Below are 16,495 nucleotides of genomic sequence, written 5' to 3' on the forward strand. Positions count from 1 at the left end.
TTTTGACATTATGGTAGGAAATGTTTTCATATTTGTCCTTAAAGGCTTTAGAATCTGTGGGGCTTGGGTTAAAATATGCTGACATTGTTGTAGCTGCTCTGTATCGAAAGGAAATGTGTCATTTGTTCACAATGGAATGTAAACTCTGGGGGCCCAGGGGATAAGAGGTGGGCATTTATCCTTAGTTTACATGATACTAGTTACAGAGGTGGGGTGACACCAGATGACCCGCTCCCTAAGGCAATGGAAGAGGTGAATTTGGACTATTTCCAAATAAAAGATTCCGGAATAATGAAAATTAGGAATAAAAGTTGGAAAATTGGAGTCTTTGTTGGCACAGTATTGCCCTGGCTTCTGCGGTATGATACTTCTGTGACACAGTGCTACATCACTTCAGAGACAGACAGAAAGAAAGACATTGCCTGTGCTGGCAACGCTCAAGGAATCCTAGGAACTTGAGAGATAAGGAACTTCCATATTGTCTTCACTTTTTTTTTTAGTATATGTAAAGTGTTGCTTATTAAATTCTACTTGATTCATAAATACTAGTTAATATCGTTTGGTAGTACAGAACTTGAGTATTGCTGAAAAAGGACATTTTTTCAAAGCTTTTCATCTTGCACTCATCAAGACAATCACAAGAATACCAATGTCAGGGGAAGCAACAAGTTATATTGTATGAGAAGAGAGTGCTGATTGGTTAGCAAGTGGACTCTGATTGGTAGAGGCTTTGCCACGGAGAATGCACCAGTTAATGGTGACCGACAGTTAAATGCCAAGCATTGTTTGAAATTTAAACCAGGCAGCTTGACTCTGATTGATTTATTCCTCACGGCACTGCCTTGACCAGCAAATGGCTATCACTTATTTTGTTTAGCTGAAACAGGCGCAATGTGTGTACATGTTCTTACTGTCTGCAAAGAACAGGTCCCTGTGTATTAATATATGTAGCTTACAGTACACACAAATGTGCCACATTGCAAGGTGGACTGATAATTTTGAATTGGTTATCAGCGTAATTCTTAGCACACTGAGGATTATTTGGCAAATGTTGTCCAATCGCGAAATCATATCTAATGTTGAACAATGTGTTTTGAGTTTTGCAAGCACGGGCTGGTTGGGTGTGGTTTGTATCTTGCTCATTACAAACAGCAGAAGGGACATGTCATTTGATACAGCCTGCCTGTCTTTGGGACGCACGGCCTACGTACCTAGCATCTCACTGGCACTGAAATTCATTTACAACAATACTCATTTGTGAGATGCGCAGAACATCCTTTTGGTTTGAAGGCAGCACCCTGTTAGTGGTGAATATCACTCATGTTGCTACTGCATAGTAGCAGCGTGAGACGGCTAGCTTCACCTGCTGCTCAAGTTTGAGATGCCTTCGCCTTCCAACCGGGCACTTTTCAGGGCCAAAAGTGACAGCCTTGGGCCTGTTCATGAGTTTGCGTGATATACAACATGAAATCATTTGGTCAGGGTATCCACTATCTCACAGGATGTCTTTGATGCGCCCCATTTCAGCATCAAGCTTGCATGGTGAACAAATAGCTTGGGCCCTATACACAAGGTTGCTGATAAGGTCAATCTTATAGCACGTGGAACTGTAAGAATCCCAACGCGTGTATTGACCAGTGAAGGTAGGCTTGTAGTAGACCATGTTAGAGAACCCTCTGGCAGATTTCTCAACTAGTATATCAAGGAAAGAAAGCTTCAACAAAATGACAAAATGTCTTTTTTCAACAATACTCAAATATTAGTTACTCATACCTTTTTAGGTCAGGCACAACTGAGCACCCTAGTATTATAAATTAAAAATTCGGAACTTGGAGATTTTAATTTTATATCTCAAAAACCCTAAAATCTTACAAGTGCATGCTGCTCATGCATTTCTAACTAATAGAACATAAAAGTAGACATGGAATGGTGAACCTAAATAAAACTTTATTAGTTGGAACATTATGTACAGTTCTGGGCACCTCATGGGTTTGGTAGATCACACATAAAAAACTTGGCCTTCTGTTTCTACAGGTATATGTTAAGTCAGGTGTAATTCTGGCATAAATGACAGGATTTCTGGGACAGCAGCTCTCATTATTCTGTAATTTCCATGCATGCAGTACTTTGTACTGGGCACAGCTTCTGCCAGCTCCTAGCTCCATCAGAAGTTATCATGTATTTTTTAGAAGCAGCATAACTCTAGTACACTGTAACCTCTCCAGTCCTGAAATCTATTGTTCAGAGACACCAGTTGTCCAGAAATTTTTGAGCAGACTCAAGCATTCCCTCGATGTCATTTTAGTACGGTACTTTCAGAGAAAAAACGTGGAAGATACAGTATTTGTTTGCATGAAACAATTTTTATTACTGCTTTATAATATTTTATCACCATTTATGCTTCAGGTAAATATTTATATCTATGGTGTTTTTCAGTTTATACACTTGTGGTTAGGCATTCTAACATCATTCTGTAATCCAGAAAATTCCAAAATCCAGAAATGATTTGGTCAGTTAATATCTGACTATGATCCAAATTCTCACTCCATACACTGGAAATGCCCAAAACAATAGCTGAATTTTAGGCCCCTTGACTTCTATTGGTACTATGGTCAATCATAAATCTAAAATTATGTTTATTCAGAATAAACATCTGCTTTTTTGGACATCCTTCTGAAAGCTATGGGAATTATAAATTGAGTGCAAGTGTTTTTTTTTGCAGGAGCAACCTGATGTACATTATTGAACGAATCACAAAGATGTAAATGACTACATTGCACCTGTCCTTAATTCCACAAAGTTGGTGCAACAGAATAGGGGGAACCATCTTATCTTTAATTGTGGAATAAAAAGCAATTGAAAAAAAGTACCGGCTTACCAGAGTAATTCTTCCCGTCACCATACCAGTAAACACTGCTTTGGCTCGAATATACTCTCCATCTGTAGCCTTCACAGCAAGCAGATTTGCACATTGTAAACTTTTTCCCCCATGCATCAGCGGTATTGCAGCAACCAAAAGAAGAAAACAAATTAAATTAGAAGCATGTCAAAATTAATAAAATGATTCATTTAATTATTTTTCAGTTCTGGCTTTTTTAATTAGTGTGCCAACTCAGAAATCCACAGAATAAACTTCTAAATAAAGACTGGAACTTTGGAATTCTATACAGCTTGACTTAATCTTTATAGTCTTCAATTCTTTCCCTAAATGGATAACCATTTATTTATTTCTCAAATAAATTAACTCAGCATAGAACCTATGAAATCAGTATAAAATGAATGCAACAAGAATGCAATTTTAGGACATGTTTACATTACTCAAGTTAGTGCAAAACAGACAAGGTGGGTGTGGAAAGGATGTTTCCTCTAGTGGGTGATCCAGAACTAGGGGACACTGTCTTAAAATTAGGGCTCACCCTCATAGGACAGAGATGAGGAGGATTTTTTTCTCAGAGAGTTATGCAACTTTGGAATTCTCTGCCTCAGAAAGGTGGTGGAGGCAGGGTCACTGAATATTTTTAAGGCAGAGTTAGATAGATTCTTGTTAGGCAAGGGAATGAAAAGTTATCGGGAGTAGATGGGAATGTGGAAGTTGAAACACAAACAGATCAGCCATGATCTTATCGAATGGCAGAGCTGGCTCAAGAGCTGAATGGCCTACTTCTGCTCCTATTTCGGACGTTTGTAAATCACTTTTTAATCAACATTAAAACTAGAATATAAATCAAACTGTAAAGCCCCAAGGGCTGAATTTGATTCCCTTAGCCAAAAATTAAAAACAACCATGTCTGGTGGGCTCTATTCAGTTCATAGAATGGACACACTGATGGGAGGTTGGGGGTGGGGGGGCTTTGAGCCAGGGGGCCTGTTAAGGAAGGACCCCCACTCTGGCCCTCCAGGCTGGGCACTTGGCATGGGTCTCTCATGCTGCTGGTTAAATCCCAGTAGCTGGCTGAGGCCCTTAAGTGGGCATTAATTGCCCACTGGCGTCCTCAATTGGCCCATGGGCAAATGGGACTCCCATCACCCTGATGGTAAAATTGTGGAGGGACAAGGGCAGGTAGGTAAGTAGCAGGCCTGGCACCCACTGTGCCCCCACCATTAAATCCACTAGCATGGAGCTTTAAATCCAACCCAGGTTAAAGAAAGAAGTACACCTTTACAAATATGTACGCTGTCATAGATCCAGGGTAAATCTGAATGCAGAGGGTTGTTGTTTTAGCCCTGATTGCCAGTTGGTCAAGGGAGAAACCTCACCCAGTCTTAATCAACCCAAAGTTAATGCCAGCGGAAGCAGGATGAGGCCCTTAAGTGGGATTTGTTACCCACTTGAGGCCTCAATTGGTGGCAGGACAAGAAGGCCATCCACGGGCTTTCTTGCTATAGACTTATTTGGGTTGGAGGCAAGGTCCCCACCTGCCACCCTCCCACCTGATTATATGCCCCCTGCCACCAAACTCACCACTGGGGAGGGCGCAAGACTCCACCCCCTATGTCAGTAAGTAAGTGTTTCTTTATGTGTACTCAAGTAACCATACAATCAATGGACTCCACTTGTATATGTAACCTCAATTGATACAACTAACAGTTACCTGGTAGGTACGCTGAATCCAGCAGGTAAGTGGAAAGGCACTTAACTCTAGGATCAGACAGTCCTTAACTAGGTGTAGTCGCTAATTTCCTGAAGCTCGAGAAACCTATCCATCCACAGTTAACTTCAAAACATTAAATATCACAAATATTTAAAGTGCTGCCCTTCCTCCTTTGAACTATTTGGCCACACAAACCACCTCCATCCATGTCTTGTCTCCATTAAAACAGGAGAAGGGTGGGTTGGGGGCAAGTTTGTGTCGGGATTCTGATTTTTGAACACTTTAACCCGACCCAAAATCTACCCTTTTTTGTGGGGCTTGGTGATTCCTGTTGTCGCCTTCTTATGTGAAGGCCTGAACAGTGTTCATTCTTTCCTCCCAGTAGTAAGCGGCACTACTTTTCATGAAGTGTAATTAACAAGTATAAGTTAAGACATGAACAACCTTGTCAACCTTTTCCTGAATCTGCATATGTACATGCTGCATCATCCATTGCAAATATGCCCTGAACATCTTTCCTGATGCTGTTAGTTTCAGAAGAAACTACAGCTTTTGAGATCTGATTACCAAGAATTAAGTGGCCTTATCTGGCAGACCCCAGTGATTGCCTGGTAATATGACAAAGGATGAATATTATAACAGTTGTACATATTTCACATAGCTTGCAAATGTTCCTCATTAAGAAAGATTAAGGGTTTAATTCCAAATATTTACAAGCGTGTAAGATTTTGCAGTCTACTGACTTCAACTCCTGTATCAGTCAGAGCTACAGTAATCTCTCCAAATCCCTTCACATTAGCCATGAAGGCCTGTGTTTTATGCTGAGTATTAAGTTAGCAAGAATAGAACAGTGCAATAAAAATAGCAAAAAACTGGGTAACAGCACCTGCTGCTGGTAGCAATAGACTGAATTTTTGCTATTTTCCAAATATGCAGAATAATTAATGGCAACTCTGAAAAAGGATAGCATTTAAATTTGAACCAACACAATACAACTGCTTTAGCCCCACTCAAACATCTGCTTCATAAATGGTTTAAAAAGTACCTTCTTACACCCAGAATTACCATGTTCAACAGATTAATATTACTGATTTTGCTGCCAGCTGCTCAAGACCCAGGCACAAACGTCGACTGACACTTATGTACACACACACACACACACACACACACACACCAGGTTTTACACAGAATTTACACCCAGCATAAAAATCATGAACAAAGGGGGCATTCGTTCTCTATACCAAACTGTTGGTGGAATAATTTGCTGTTTTTCCCATTCCTATGATACATTTTTTAAAAATGCAGTGGTGGTTTAAGTCAAGGATTGTTTCAACATACTTGACCACATAAACTGTAACAGTTCCAGAACAAGGAATGTGTAAGAAATGCTGGCCTTACCAGCGATACCTATATCCCAGGAATGAATAAAAAATACAGAAACTACTTGATTCTTTGGGTCAGTTAATGCTACTTGTGCTTTTATTCAATCTGACAAAGCACTCAGGGACACAAAAGGCACCATTCTGACCCTACAAGGTTGTCTTTGTTGTAATGTTCACACAGCGATTGCACCAATTAGACTGCGCCTACAGTACAACTGGGATTTTACAGAACTGATGGCAAACATCATAAAGGAGGGTAGGCAGGAATATCTGGAGTTAGACAGGAAGCTCAGCATTGACAGGAACAAACTTATCATTTTATTTTGAAAAAAGGGGTGAAGATGAATTGAATTACACAATTTCTGGGATAGATATTGGCTTGCGTTCCCCTGTATCAACAGCCCACTAATTTCACAAGTTTCTGTTTTGTGGAGTAACCCCCTAAAAATAAATCTTTCCTCAATGCTGGACTTGCCCCCCTTCCCTCCTAAAAGAAATCTCGACCTCTGGCTCAGTTCATGAGGATAGTAAATCGATTTCCCACGCTCGCAGACAGTGAACTGCCTATCAATAGTCATTTACCAATGTCAGTTCATCGAATAGTTTCTGAAAATCCAGATAGACAATGTGTACTAGGCTATTTTCAGCCACTAACCTGGCGAGTTCTTAAAAAAGTACAATCAAATTATTAAGATAAAATCAGCTTTTTCAGAAGGCATGTTGGGTTGGGTCCTTCTATTTTCCTATTTTTTTCAGCGGGACTATGTAGTAGCCAACATAAGATCAAAGTGAAGGACATTCTGCTCCATTCTCATCGATCTGTGGCCTGGGCGAAGTGGACAGGGAAATCAGTGTCCAAGGTTTCTTCCAGAAATAGATGGGATCCTAATTTGCATACATTAATGAGGTTCCCATGATGTGCATAGGACCCCAATATAATTTTGAACTTCAAATACACGGCTCTGCACTGTGCAAGCTCCACTTATCAGGTTATATACTTACAGCAGGTTATATACTCAAAGTGACCAAGGAAGTAATCACCAGTAAAAACTGCCACAGGTGGGTGTTTTGAAGAATTTTGTAGGGCCAAGAAAGGCTGAAATGCTCTTCCTGTGCCTCTATAAAAAAATCTTTCCCCAATGCTGGGTTTCCCCCACTCCCTCCTAAAAAAGATCACACACAACCTCTGCCCCAGTTCATGAGGAAAGTAAAACGATTTCCCATGCTCGCAGACAGTAAACTGCCAATCAGTAGTCATTTACCGGTGACAGTTTGTCAGTATTAGTTCATTCAGGCCAGGCCATTAAAATTGCTCGAATTAAGATAATTAATATCAGAATCTTATTTCACTTCCCTGTGAAGTACAATGACAAGGAGGCATTTGTGATAAGATTCAGTTACATTCCTATTAACTCAGAGCATGAAATTGAGAGGGCTTATGTAAAATTCTGTACATCAGATTACCTGGCAGCTAAAGGTTAAGCTTCAATGCAGCTGGCCAAAAAAATAGAACTTATGGGCGAGGCTTAATATTAACACCCTTGGGTGCTGCTGCCAGATACCTTTCCAGGAAGCTTCCTGCCAAAGAATTTTCCACACTCGTCTAACCACTAATTTGCCTTCAGTTTTCTCCACACCCAATAAACCTTAAAGTTTCCCTTCTCAGCTTTTAAGTGTGTCACAACATAATCCTCTCAATAGATATACTTGATCTTTGTCTTGGAGCGACAGCAAGGGAAAGCATTCACTATGACTTGATTCAGGTAGCCGGAAAGAAACTGTGGAGGGTACTGGGAAATTCAAAGAAAGAGGAAAATATGAACAGCTCACACTTAATTTTAACTGTAATCACAGTAGTGTATACCAATGTTTGATTATCCTTCTTCTGGTGCAAGTGACATAGCTGTGCAGCGAGATCAGAAATGTGTGCAGCAGGAGGGATCAAAGGTACCCAAATGCATGAGCATCATCAAAATTTTAACAAATTAAAGGTAGAAATACCACAAGGTGGGGCAAGAGGTACCAAGCATATGGAAGGAGAAAAATAATAAATTGATATGAATTCTATTTTCCTTGTTAATTCCGTCAATGGCAATACCATAGTTCAGACTTTCTTCCAACACTTAAACTTGTGTTCAACGCACATATAGCAAACTTCCACACGCAAACATGGCCTTCTGTGAATCAAAACATGCACCCTTTATACATGGCATACTGGAATAACATGACACTAACAATTTATCCCTCAATTGCAATATATTGCACTGGAGACTACATGGAGTGCCCACCATGCTCCTCCAGCAACTTTAAAAGGCAGCAAGTGTCACACCATCAAACCACTATATTCAGGCTAGAACAGCTGAATTTGTTAACAAAGAAAAGATACACAGAATAAATAATAAGACACAACAGGAAGCAAAATAACACAATATATAAAGAGATTCAAACAAAAAAAAGTAAGTCCACAATAGCTATTTTGGGAAACCTGTGCCCAAGACTCTTTTGAACATTACATGGGAGATGTGCCATGGAACCTTTCCTTCCCAGTTTACATCATAAGTATGTAGGATTTAGGAGCAAGGATAGGTCATTCAGCCCTTCGAGCCTGCTCCGCCACTCAATAAGATCATGGCTGGTCTGGCTGTGATCTCAACTCCACTTTTCCGTCTGTTCCCCAGTAACCCTTGGCTCCCTTATCTATCAAAATCTATCTAACTCAGCCTTGAACAAATTCAATGACCCAGCCTCCACTGGTTTCTGGGGAAGAGAATTTCACATACTAACAACCCTTTTGAGAAAATAAATTTCTTCTCATCCCTGTCCTAAATGGTAGATCTCTTATTGTTAAACTGTGTCCTCTGATTGTAGTCTCTCCCACAAGTGGAAACATCCTCGTGGTATCTACCCCATCAAATCCCTCAGCATCTTATATGATTCAATAAGATCACCTCTCATTCCTCTAAACTCAAGTAAGCTAAACTAAGCTAGCTCTAAACTAGTGTAAAACAGGTACCTTATGGACAATATGTTTTAACAAGTGTCCTTTCTTTGATATAAAGGCAGACCCCTCATTGTCAGTTTTCCAGTTGTACCATGTGTCCTTTGAAATCACATTTTGTCCTGTTGCTACATATCAGTCAGTGTTTTAAACAACTTACAATTGGAATTCCCCTGGGACATAGCTCCCTTCATCGTTCAGCTTTTTGAGATGTAATAAGTTCATCTGTAAACTTGCAGTCTTTTAATCCTTGATGACAATTGAAGACTAATAAGCAGCAGCTATATTTTACATTGCACCTCAGAGGGCCAATGATTTTATTAGTAACAGGAACCAAGCTTCTACATGCTTGTTCATTAACAAGTTATAGAATTACCCTGCAGTCTGACAGCAAGCTGGACTGCAATTCACATTTTAAAGTTCAGTAAAGAAGTAGTTTCCATTTTAACTCTAGTAATTTAAAATAATTTGAATACCAGCTAAGTTTATACAGCCTCTACAACCAATTTAAACCTCTAAGCCCTGGTATCATTTTGGTACATACTGGACAGCTCTTATGTACTCACTCCACAGTGGAAATGCACCACCCGCCATAGTGGTAGAGTTTCTACCAAAGGCATCCAGGGCATTTCTGATCTTGTTGCATTTTAGGGTCATGATTAGCACTCACAGATCGACAACGAACAACAAATAAGGCCAGTTCACCAATTTTCCATGGTCTTTATTAGGTGCAAGCAGAGTACAGAGAACTAGAATGGTGCCTCATTTCAGAATTCAACTTCTTGACCATGATGTCTAGTCTCTCAAAACCTTCACTTCTGAGCTTTAGACATAACTTTGCCTATTATACAAAGCAATGTATTCTTTGGCAATAATAGAAGATAAATATGATAAATGACACACAAATATTAAAGATGCCATCCAAACCGACTGATTTGCCTATATCAAAGTAACCTTTCTAAATAATTTATTATCAACTGGCCTGGAACAGCAGTGTCACATTAATTTCCTAACTTAAATACCTGTCTCTATTTTCCTGAAAATGGAAACATGATCATCTAACATCAAGCTATAAATGTTCTTGTATTTTATAGTATCAGAATCTAATTCTGATCCCAGTTATTGTGAGGAATACAAAAATGTTCCACAATTTTTAGATTGAGGGCATGGCCAGCATTTTAAAAACTACTGCCATAGGATTATGTTAAACACTGGGGAAAAAGCATTGAGTTGCACTGTACATGCATAACCTGCTTCCCAAGTCTTTTACTGTCTTCACCCTATTCCCTGACTCTCTCTACCTACTTGAAGCTCTATCTGTCCTCACGTCTCTATCCATAGAAAAAGTAGTCGGGATCACAATTAGCAAATGCCTCTTAAATACATTCCTGTCATTGAAGATAATACACATAATGACAAATGTTGATAGGCACAGACTTGCAACTTATCTTTTGAGACACACAAGAAAGAATAGTTCATCATGATATGGTCCACTAAACATTGTCTTTAACTCACTAGTATTTGAGCCTCTATCTCACAGCCAGCATTTATATTGTCATGAGTGGGTAAATCCTACATCAGACGATGGGAGTAGTTGAAAACATTCATTTCAAAGCACTGCCAAACTCAAATGAGTGAATCCATCCTCATAACAATATGTGCAAATTAGCTGAAGACAACATCCCCTCCTAGCTCAAATGTGAAATTCTGCTGTTGATTTAAAATTGGATACAGGAAGTGGAACAATAACATGTATTTAACATAGTAACTGTCCCAAGGCACTTCATAGATTCAAAAACAGATGCCGAGTAGCAATTTCCCTGTGCATGTTTGTTCACTGCATAATCCCTTTAAGATTGCTGCACATCTTAAAGGGACCTCTTCTTGTTTACAGCCTGTTTGTCCCCTGTGCGTTAATCTCTGGACTGATGCACAGCTTAGACTGAATGTTGCTGATTAGTAATAGGAAAAGTATTAGAGGAGGAAATGAAAGGCATGTTAGTAATGAGAGATTACATGTTTTTCAAACTTGGAGAGAAGTTAAACAAAAAGGTAGGAGTTTAGCATTCCAGAACACAAGGCTAACCTGGCTAAAGGATTTGCTCACAATTTCCCTTGCATTCTGGAATGCTAAACTCCTACACTTTCATTTAACCTCTCACTAACTTTCAATTCCATTGAGCCTTACAGATCAAGAAAATCCCGATTGATCTCTGGTTTGTGCTCAGTTATCAGACTACACTCAGGATGGCAGCTTGGTTGAACCAATATTTCCAAAGTTAGCAGGAGAAATAATCAGCCAGGGCTTTCATTCGTAATCTCTACCCAGTCATCTGTGATGGAAAGTATAAACATGGATTCTGGGTGAAAACAGCAGTGGGCTATAACACACCCAAAGTTCAGTAGGTTGCTGTCACTCACTATCTAGGCTTACACATATAAAAAGCAGCCACTTGGGCAAGATAGTGAGTAACCACCTGCCAGAGGAGCTGCATTCCTATCTAAGATACCTTTTTGATGAGAGGAGAAGAAAAAATACTTTTGGATACTTATAATCCAAAGCCCATGTCGAGAGTATTGAGAAGGGTAGTGTACTATTCAATCAGCCTCAAGCAAAAAAATGACAAGTTTGTAAAACTTACCGTGATCCATTTGTCCGATAAATAACCAAAGAACGTTTTACAATGCTGTGAGGTCCAAACAAGGGCATGTTCATGTCCATGTACTTTTCAATTGTTTGGTTCAGCTCATTCAGTGTTCCGAATTTCCCACTGATATCGCCAACTTCATACTGGTCAACTGTACCATTGCCTGGCTCAGGGGACAAAGATCCATTCACACGGAATGGGTTGTAACGGCCTTCAACACTAGTGTCAGAACAGAGATCTGTGTTAGGCAAACTAGCTTTGATGGGAAGAGTGTGGATGCTGTAAGTTCCTGCTTCACCATTCAGATCTGTTAAGTTAACCTGCACAACAGTATGATCTAAATCAGAAAGTTGTTTGAATGCAACATTTCCATTTACATTTTCAACACCCCTCCATGAATCAATTTCCAGTGAAGTTGGGCGAAGAAAGGTGACATTAGCACAAGCTAAATGAGAGGTTGCGTTATTTGCATTATTAATGACTACTGATCGAGGAACAATGGACATTGGCCCAGCAAGTGCTGATGTGGTGTCAGTAAAGAAGAACTTGGTGTCAACTGCATTGGTGTGGTTGGTGAGAGTTATGGCTTTATGTTTCTTGGCATAGTCGCCAACTTCACATCGGAAAGGGCTGGCTGGACGACACTCAGTGTGATATTGACTACCAACATCTACTTTGAAAGGGTTAAAAATCATCTTGGTACTTAAGCAAACATTTGAGTCAGAATCCAGTTCAGAGCTTATGGGATATTCATGAATATGCCAAAGGTGATCAGCTGATGTAGGAACAGATGAGTTGGTGTAAGAGAGGTCCATAAAGATGGATATGTCTGAATAGGGATTGCTCTTCAGCTGTCGAAAAATGATTCTTCCTGCCACTGGGCTCTTAAATATGGCTACTGCTGTTATGACTTCACCAGGGTATCCAATTGTAGCACACAGCCATCGTGATGAATTTGGGTGGTGGACAACCACAGAACGCCCAACGATGCTATTCTTCCCAAACAATGGGAGATTCCAGTCCTTAAAGGTGATTTCATAATTCTCCAGCCCATTTAAATTGCCATGTCTTCCACTCAAGTCCCCCATTTCATATTGATCATGGGTTTCATTTGTGTTTTGGGGATAGGAAGGACTGGAAGCAACCTTCCTAAATGGATTCCAGTGCCCTCCGAGATTATCATTCCCACAAAGCTTATCTTCAGGAGTACTGCGCTGAGGCACTGGGAAATTGTGAACATGGTAGGCACTGGCCAGCTCTCGCAGATTCATCAGAGAGACAGTGTAGTTCGTGGTATCAAATGGGGAAACTTGACGAAACTTGAAAGTTCCTTTGACAGCTTCCATATCGATGTAAGCCCAGACTTGCTTTGCTTCCATCTGCCGAATTTCGGTGCAAGACCACTCAGTGCCGTCGTACATGTGGAGAAACTGTTTGGGGGTCCTGTTTGGTAAAGTGACTCCATCATTGCGACTTTTTACAGGGTTTAAAGGGTTGCCTACTTTGAATTGGCCGAGCAATGACCAGGCGTCTGTCCCGTTGGTCTGTGGCGGTAGGGTACAGTTCTCTGCCCCGACTTGCAGATAGAGAGATACGTTCTTCCCCACCTTGCTGCTGTCAATCGCCATCAGATCGGTCAATACTCTTGACGAGTTCTCATCATCATTCTGGCGGATGTAGACATCTCCGGCTACGGAGGTGAAAAATTTCCCTTGCCAGGTCTTTGTGTTCCCAACTTTCCTGACAGTGGCGCACGCTTTACTTTGGTTTCGACAGTGGTCTATGGTAACTGACAGATCCGAGAGGTCGGATTTGATCTGGAAGAGGGCGTTCTCCATCAGTGTTGTGTTCGTATCGTTCGCCGTGAACCCATAAATTTTCTTACCAATGTTTGACTGGTCGCAGGGGTTGTCGGAATTGCCGTACATAACTGGGAATTCATGGAAAGAAATCATAAACTGGCTGCAATTCGCCTGCAAATTTATCTGGAGCCACTGAGAAGAGGTGTTGAACTCCACGGTCCCCTGAATTCCAGCCATATTTATATCCGCGATGTAGTATTGGGAAGATACCGATCCTTTTTTAAAAAAATAATAAAATATAATTATTTTCCATCCTGCTGCTGTGGCAAAACGGCTTCGTTGAGCCAAAACAAATCTTTTCGCGTTAACTGTTAAAATGTCAAACAAATCAGCACTCAAAAGTATTGTAAAATGAAGTTGAAGCACTGTTACAGAATAAGGGTCACTTACCGAACACACCAACAAGCAGCAAATTCCACGTTAAAGCCATGGTGGTGGTGGTGTTGTTGTTGTTGTTCCAATGAACTATACAATGTATGTAGACTCTAGCCAACTGAACGCCAGACTTTTGGCTTTCACGAGTTTGTTTTATAACTCAGCTCATTCGAATAGCTGCCTTGCGATTGGATAGCCGCAGTGTTGTTCAGCCCACTTTAGTGGCTGTGGTTGTCTGAGTTTCAAAGGTGGAGGATTTTAAAGCTCGTTTTTTTTTCACTTGCTTCATTTAATTTAACATCACCTGTATAGTATTTTTTTTTTAATTGGAGAACATATTTACACTCAAAATGTTCAGTTATTTCAATCCAACAATTTCGTATTGCCAGACCGTCCGTTATTTTGGAACCGTTAAATTTTGTTATTTCTTGTATTTTGACAGTAACTGCAGCTGTGAATTAAATCACTTGGAGGCTCCCAACTTTTTGTGGGGCCGCCTTCCAGATTATGCCGAACTGCCTGCTGCATGAATCATGTAACCAGAGAGAAAGAAAACAGAGGGCAGATGTGTACACAGAACATCACCATTAAATTTGTATTTCAGGGGAAAATCCACATAGATTTAGCGCTGCCACCTCAGTTACCTAAGAGTACTTGGCCGAACAGAGCCTGTGCTGCTGGCTACCCCCACCACCCACCTCAACAGGGAACATGGCTCTACAGGGGGCCAGGTGGACCTTAAGGATCATCCTCTGAAGAAATTGGGACCTGGAAGAAATTGGTGGTTGGAGAGATCAATTCCCTGCATCTGCACCCAAGGACCTGGCAGCAGTGCCACAAATCATCTAATGACTTGACCATGTGGGTGGTCAAGGTCAGTAAATGCATCTCCACGTGACATCTTATACCCACTGCACCACACGTCTCTCACGCTGTTCAATACATCACATCCCCCATCACTCACTTTCACCAGCAATAGTCCCTAGCACTCAGATATTCACCTCACCCTCACATGCCTACATGTGCAGCTAGACACACACTTCACTGCCTCCACATACCTCCAGCTTTTCAGCTATGGCAAGCACAACATTCAAACACAGTTCTACACTGACATTATTCCTTCTCTCTTGCAGGACAAGGTCGCATACAATATAAGGGAGCAGAGCAGAACCAAGGACACATGCATCTCCTGAACTCGACAGAGGAGGTGGCTGTTAAATTACGATCAAAGCAAAATACTCCAGATGCAGGAAATCTGAAATAAAAACAGAAATGCTGGAAAAATCAGCAGGTCTGGCAACATCTGTGGAGAGCAAAACTGCTTTGTAGGACATAAAAACAAAAAACTGCAGATGCTGGAAATCAAAAACAAAAACAAAAATACCTGGAAAAACTCAGCAGGTCTGGCAACATCGGCGGAGAAGAACAAAGTTGACGTTTCGAGTCCTCATGACCCTGCAACAGAACTAAGTAAAAATAGGAGAGGGGTGAAATATAAGCTGGTTTAAGGTGGGGGGGGGGGGGGGGGGGGGGTGTGGGGGGAGAAGTGGGGGGGGGGTGGTTGTAGGGACAAGCAAGCAGTGATAGGAGCACATAACCAAAAGATGTCACAGACAAAAGGGTCAAAGAGGTGTTGAAGGTGGTGATATTATCTAAAAGAATGTGCTAATTAAGGATGGATAGCAGGACACGCAAGGTACAGATAGCTCTAGTAGGGGTGGGGTGAAATAAGACTAAAAGGGCATAAAAGGTATAGATTTAAAAATAATGGAAATAGGTGGGAAAAGAAAAATCTATATAAATTATTGGAAAAAACAAAAGGGAGGGGGAAGAAACAGAAAGGGGGTGAGGATGGAGGAGGGAGTTCAAGATCTAAAGTTGTTGAACTCAATATTCAGTCCGGAAGGCTGTAAGGTGCCTAGTCGGAAGATGAGGTGCTGTTCCTCCAGTTTGCGTTGAGCTTCACTGGAACAATGCAGCAAGCCAAGGACAGACATGTGGGCAAAAGAGCAGGGTGGAGTGTTAAAATGGCAAGCAACAGGGAGGTCTGGGTCATTCTTGCAGACAGACCGAAGGTGTTCTGCAAAGCGTTCACCCAGTCTGCGTTTGGTCTCTCCAATGTAGAGGAGACCGCATTGGGAGCAACAAATGCAGTAGACTAAGTTGGGGGAAATGCAAGTGAAATGCTGCTTCACTTGAAAGGAGTGTTTGGGCCCTTGGACGGTGAGGAGAGAGGAAGTGAAGGGGCAGGTGTTGCATATTTTGCATATGCATGGGGAGGTGCCGTAGGTGGGGGTTGAGGAGTAGGGGGTGATGGAGGAGTGGACCAGGTTGTCACGGAGGGAACAATCCCTACGGAATGCCGCCGGGGGGGTGAAGGGAAGTTGTGTTTGGTGGTGGCATCATGCTGGAGTTGTCGGAAATGGCGGAGGATGATCCTTTGAATGTGGAGGCTGGTGGGGTGATAAATGAGGACAAGGGGGATCCTATCATGTTTCTGGGAGGGAGGAGAAGGCGTGAGGGCGGATGCGTGGGAGATGGGCCGGACATGGTTGAAGGCCCTGTCAATGACCGTGGGTGGAAAACCTCGGTTAAGGAAGAAGGAGGACATGTCAGAGGAACTGTTTTTGAAGGTAGC

General features: G+C 41.3%; 1 protein-coding gene across 1 annotated transcript in view; it reads right to left on the reverse strand.

Annotated features, from left to right (window-relative positions):
* The window catches only part of cusr (Copper-only SOD repeat protein), a 195,286-nt gene extending 181,197 nt beyond the window's left edge, over positions 1–14,089 (reverse strand). Inside the window, exons 1-3 of the mRNA XM_078565163.1 lie at positions 13,873–14,089; positions 11,615–13,697; positions 2,879–2,978 (exon numbers count right to left, since the gene is read on the reverse strand). Of these exons, the coding sequence (XP_078421289.1) occupies positions 2,879–2,978; positions 11,615–13,697; positions 13,873–13,912 (2,223 nt within the window). The 5' untranslated portion in view covers positions 13,913–14,089. The remainder of the gene's footprint in view (positions 1–2,878; positions 2,979–11,614; positions 13,698–13,872) is intronic.
* Between the last annotated feature and the right edge of the window lie 2,406 nt (positions 14,090–16,495).

Source organism: Cetorhinus maximus, chromosome 20 (genome assembly GCF_964194155.1).
Source record: "Cetorhinus maximus chromosome 20, sCetMax3.hap1.1, whole genome shotgun sequence".
NCBI lineage: Eukaryota > Metazoa > Chordata > Chondrichthyes > Lamniformes > Cetorhinidae > Cetorhinus > Cetorhinus maximus.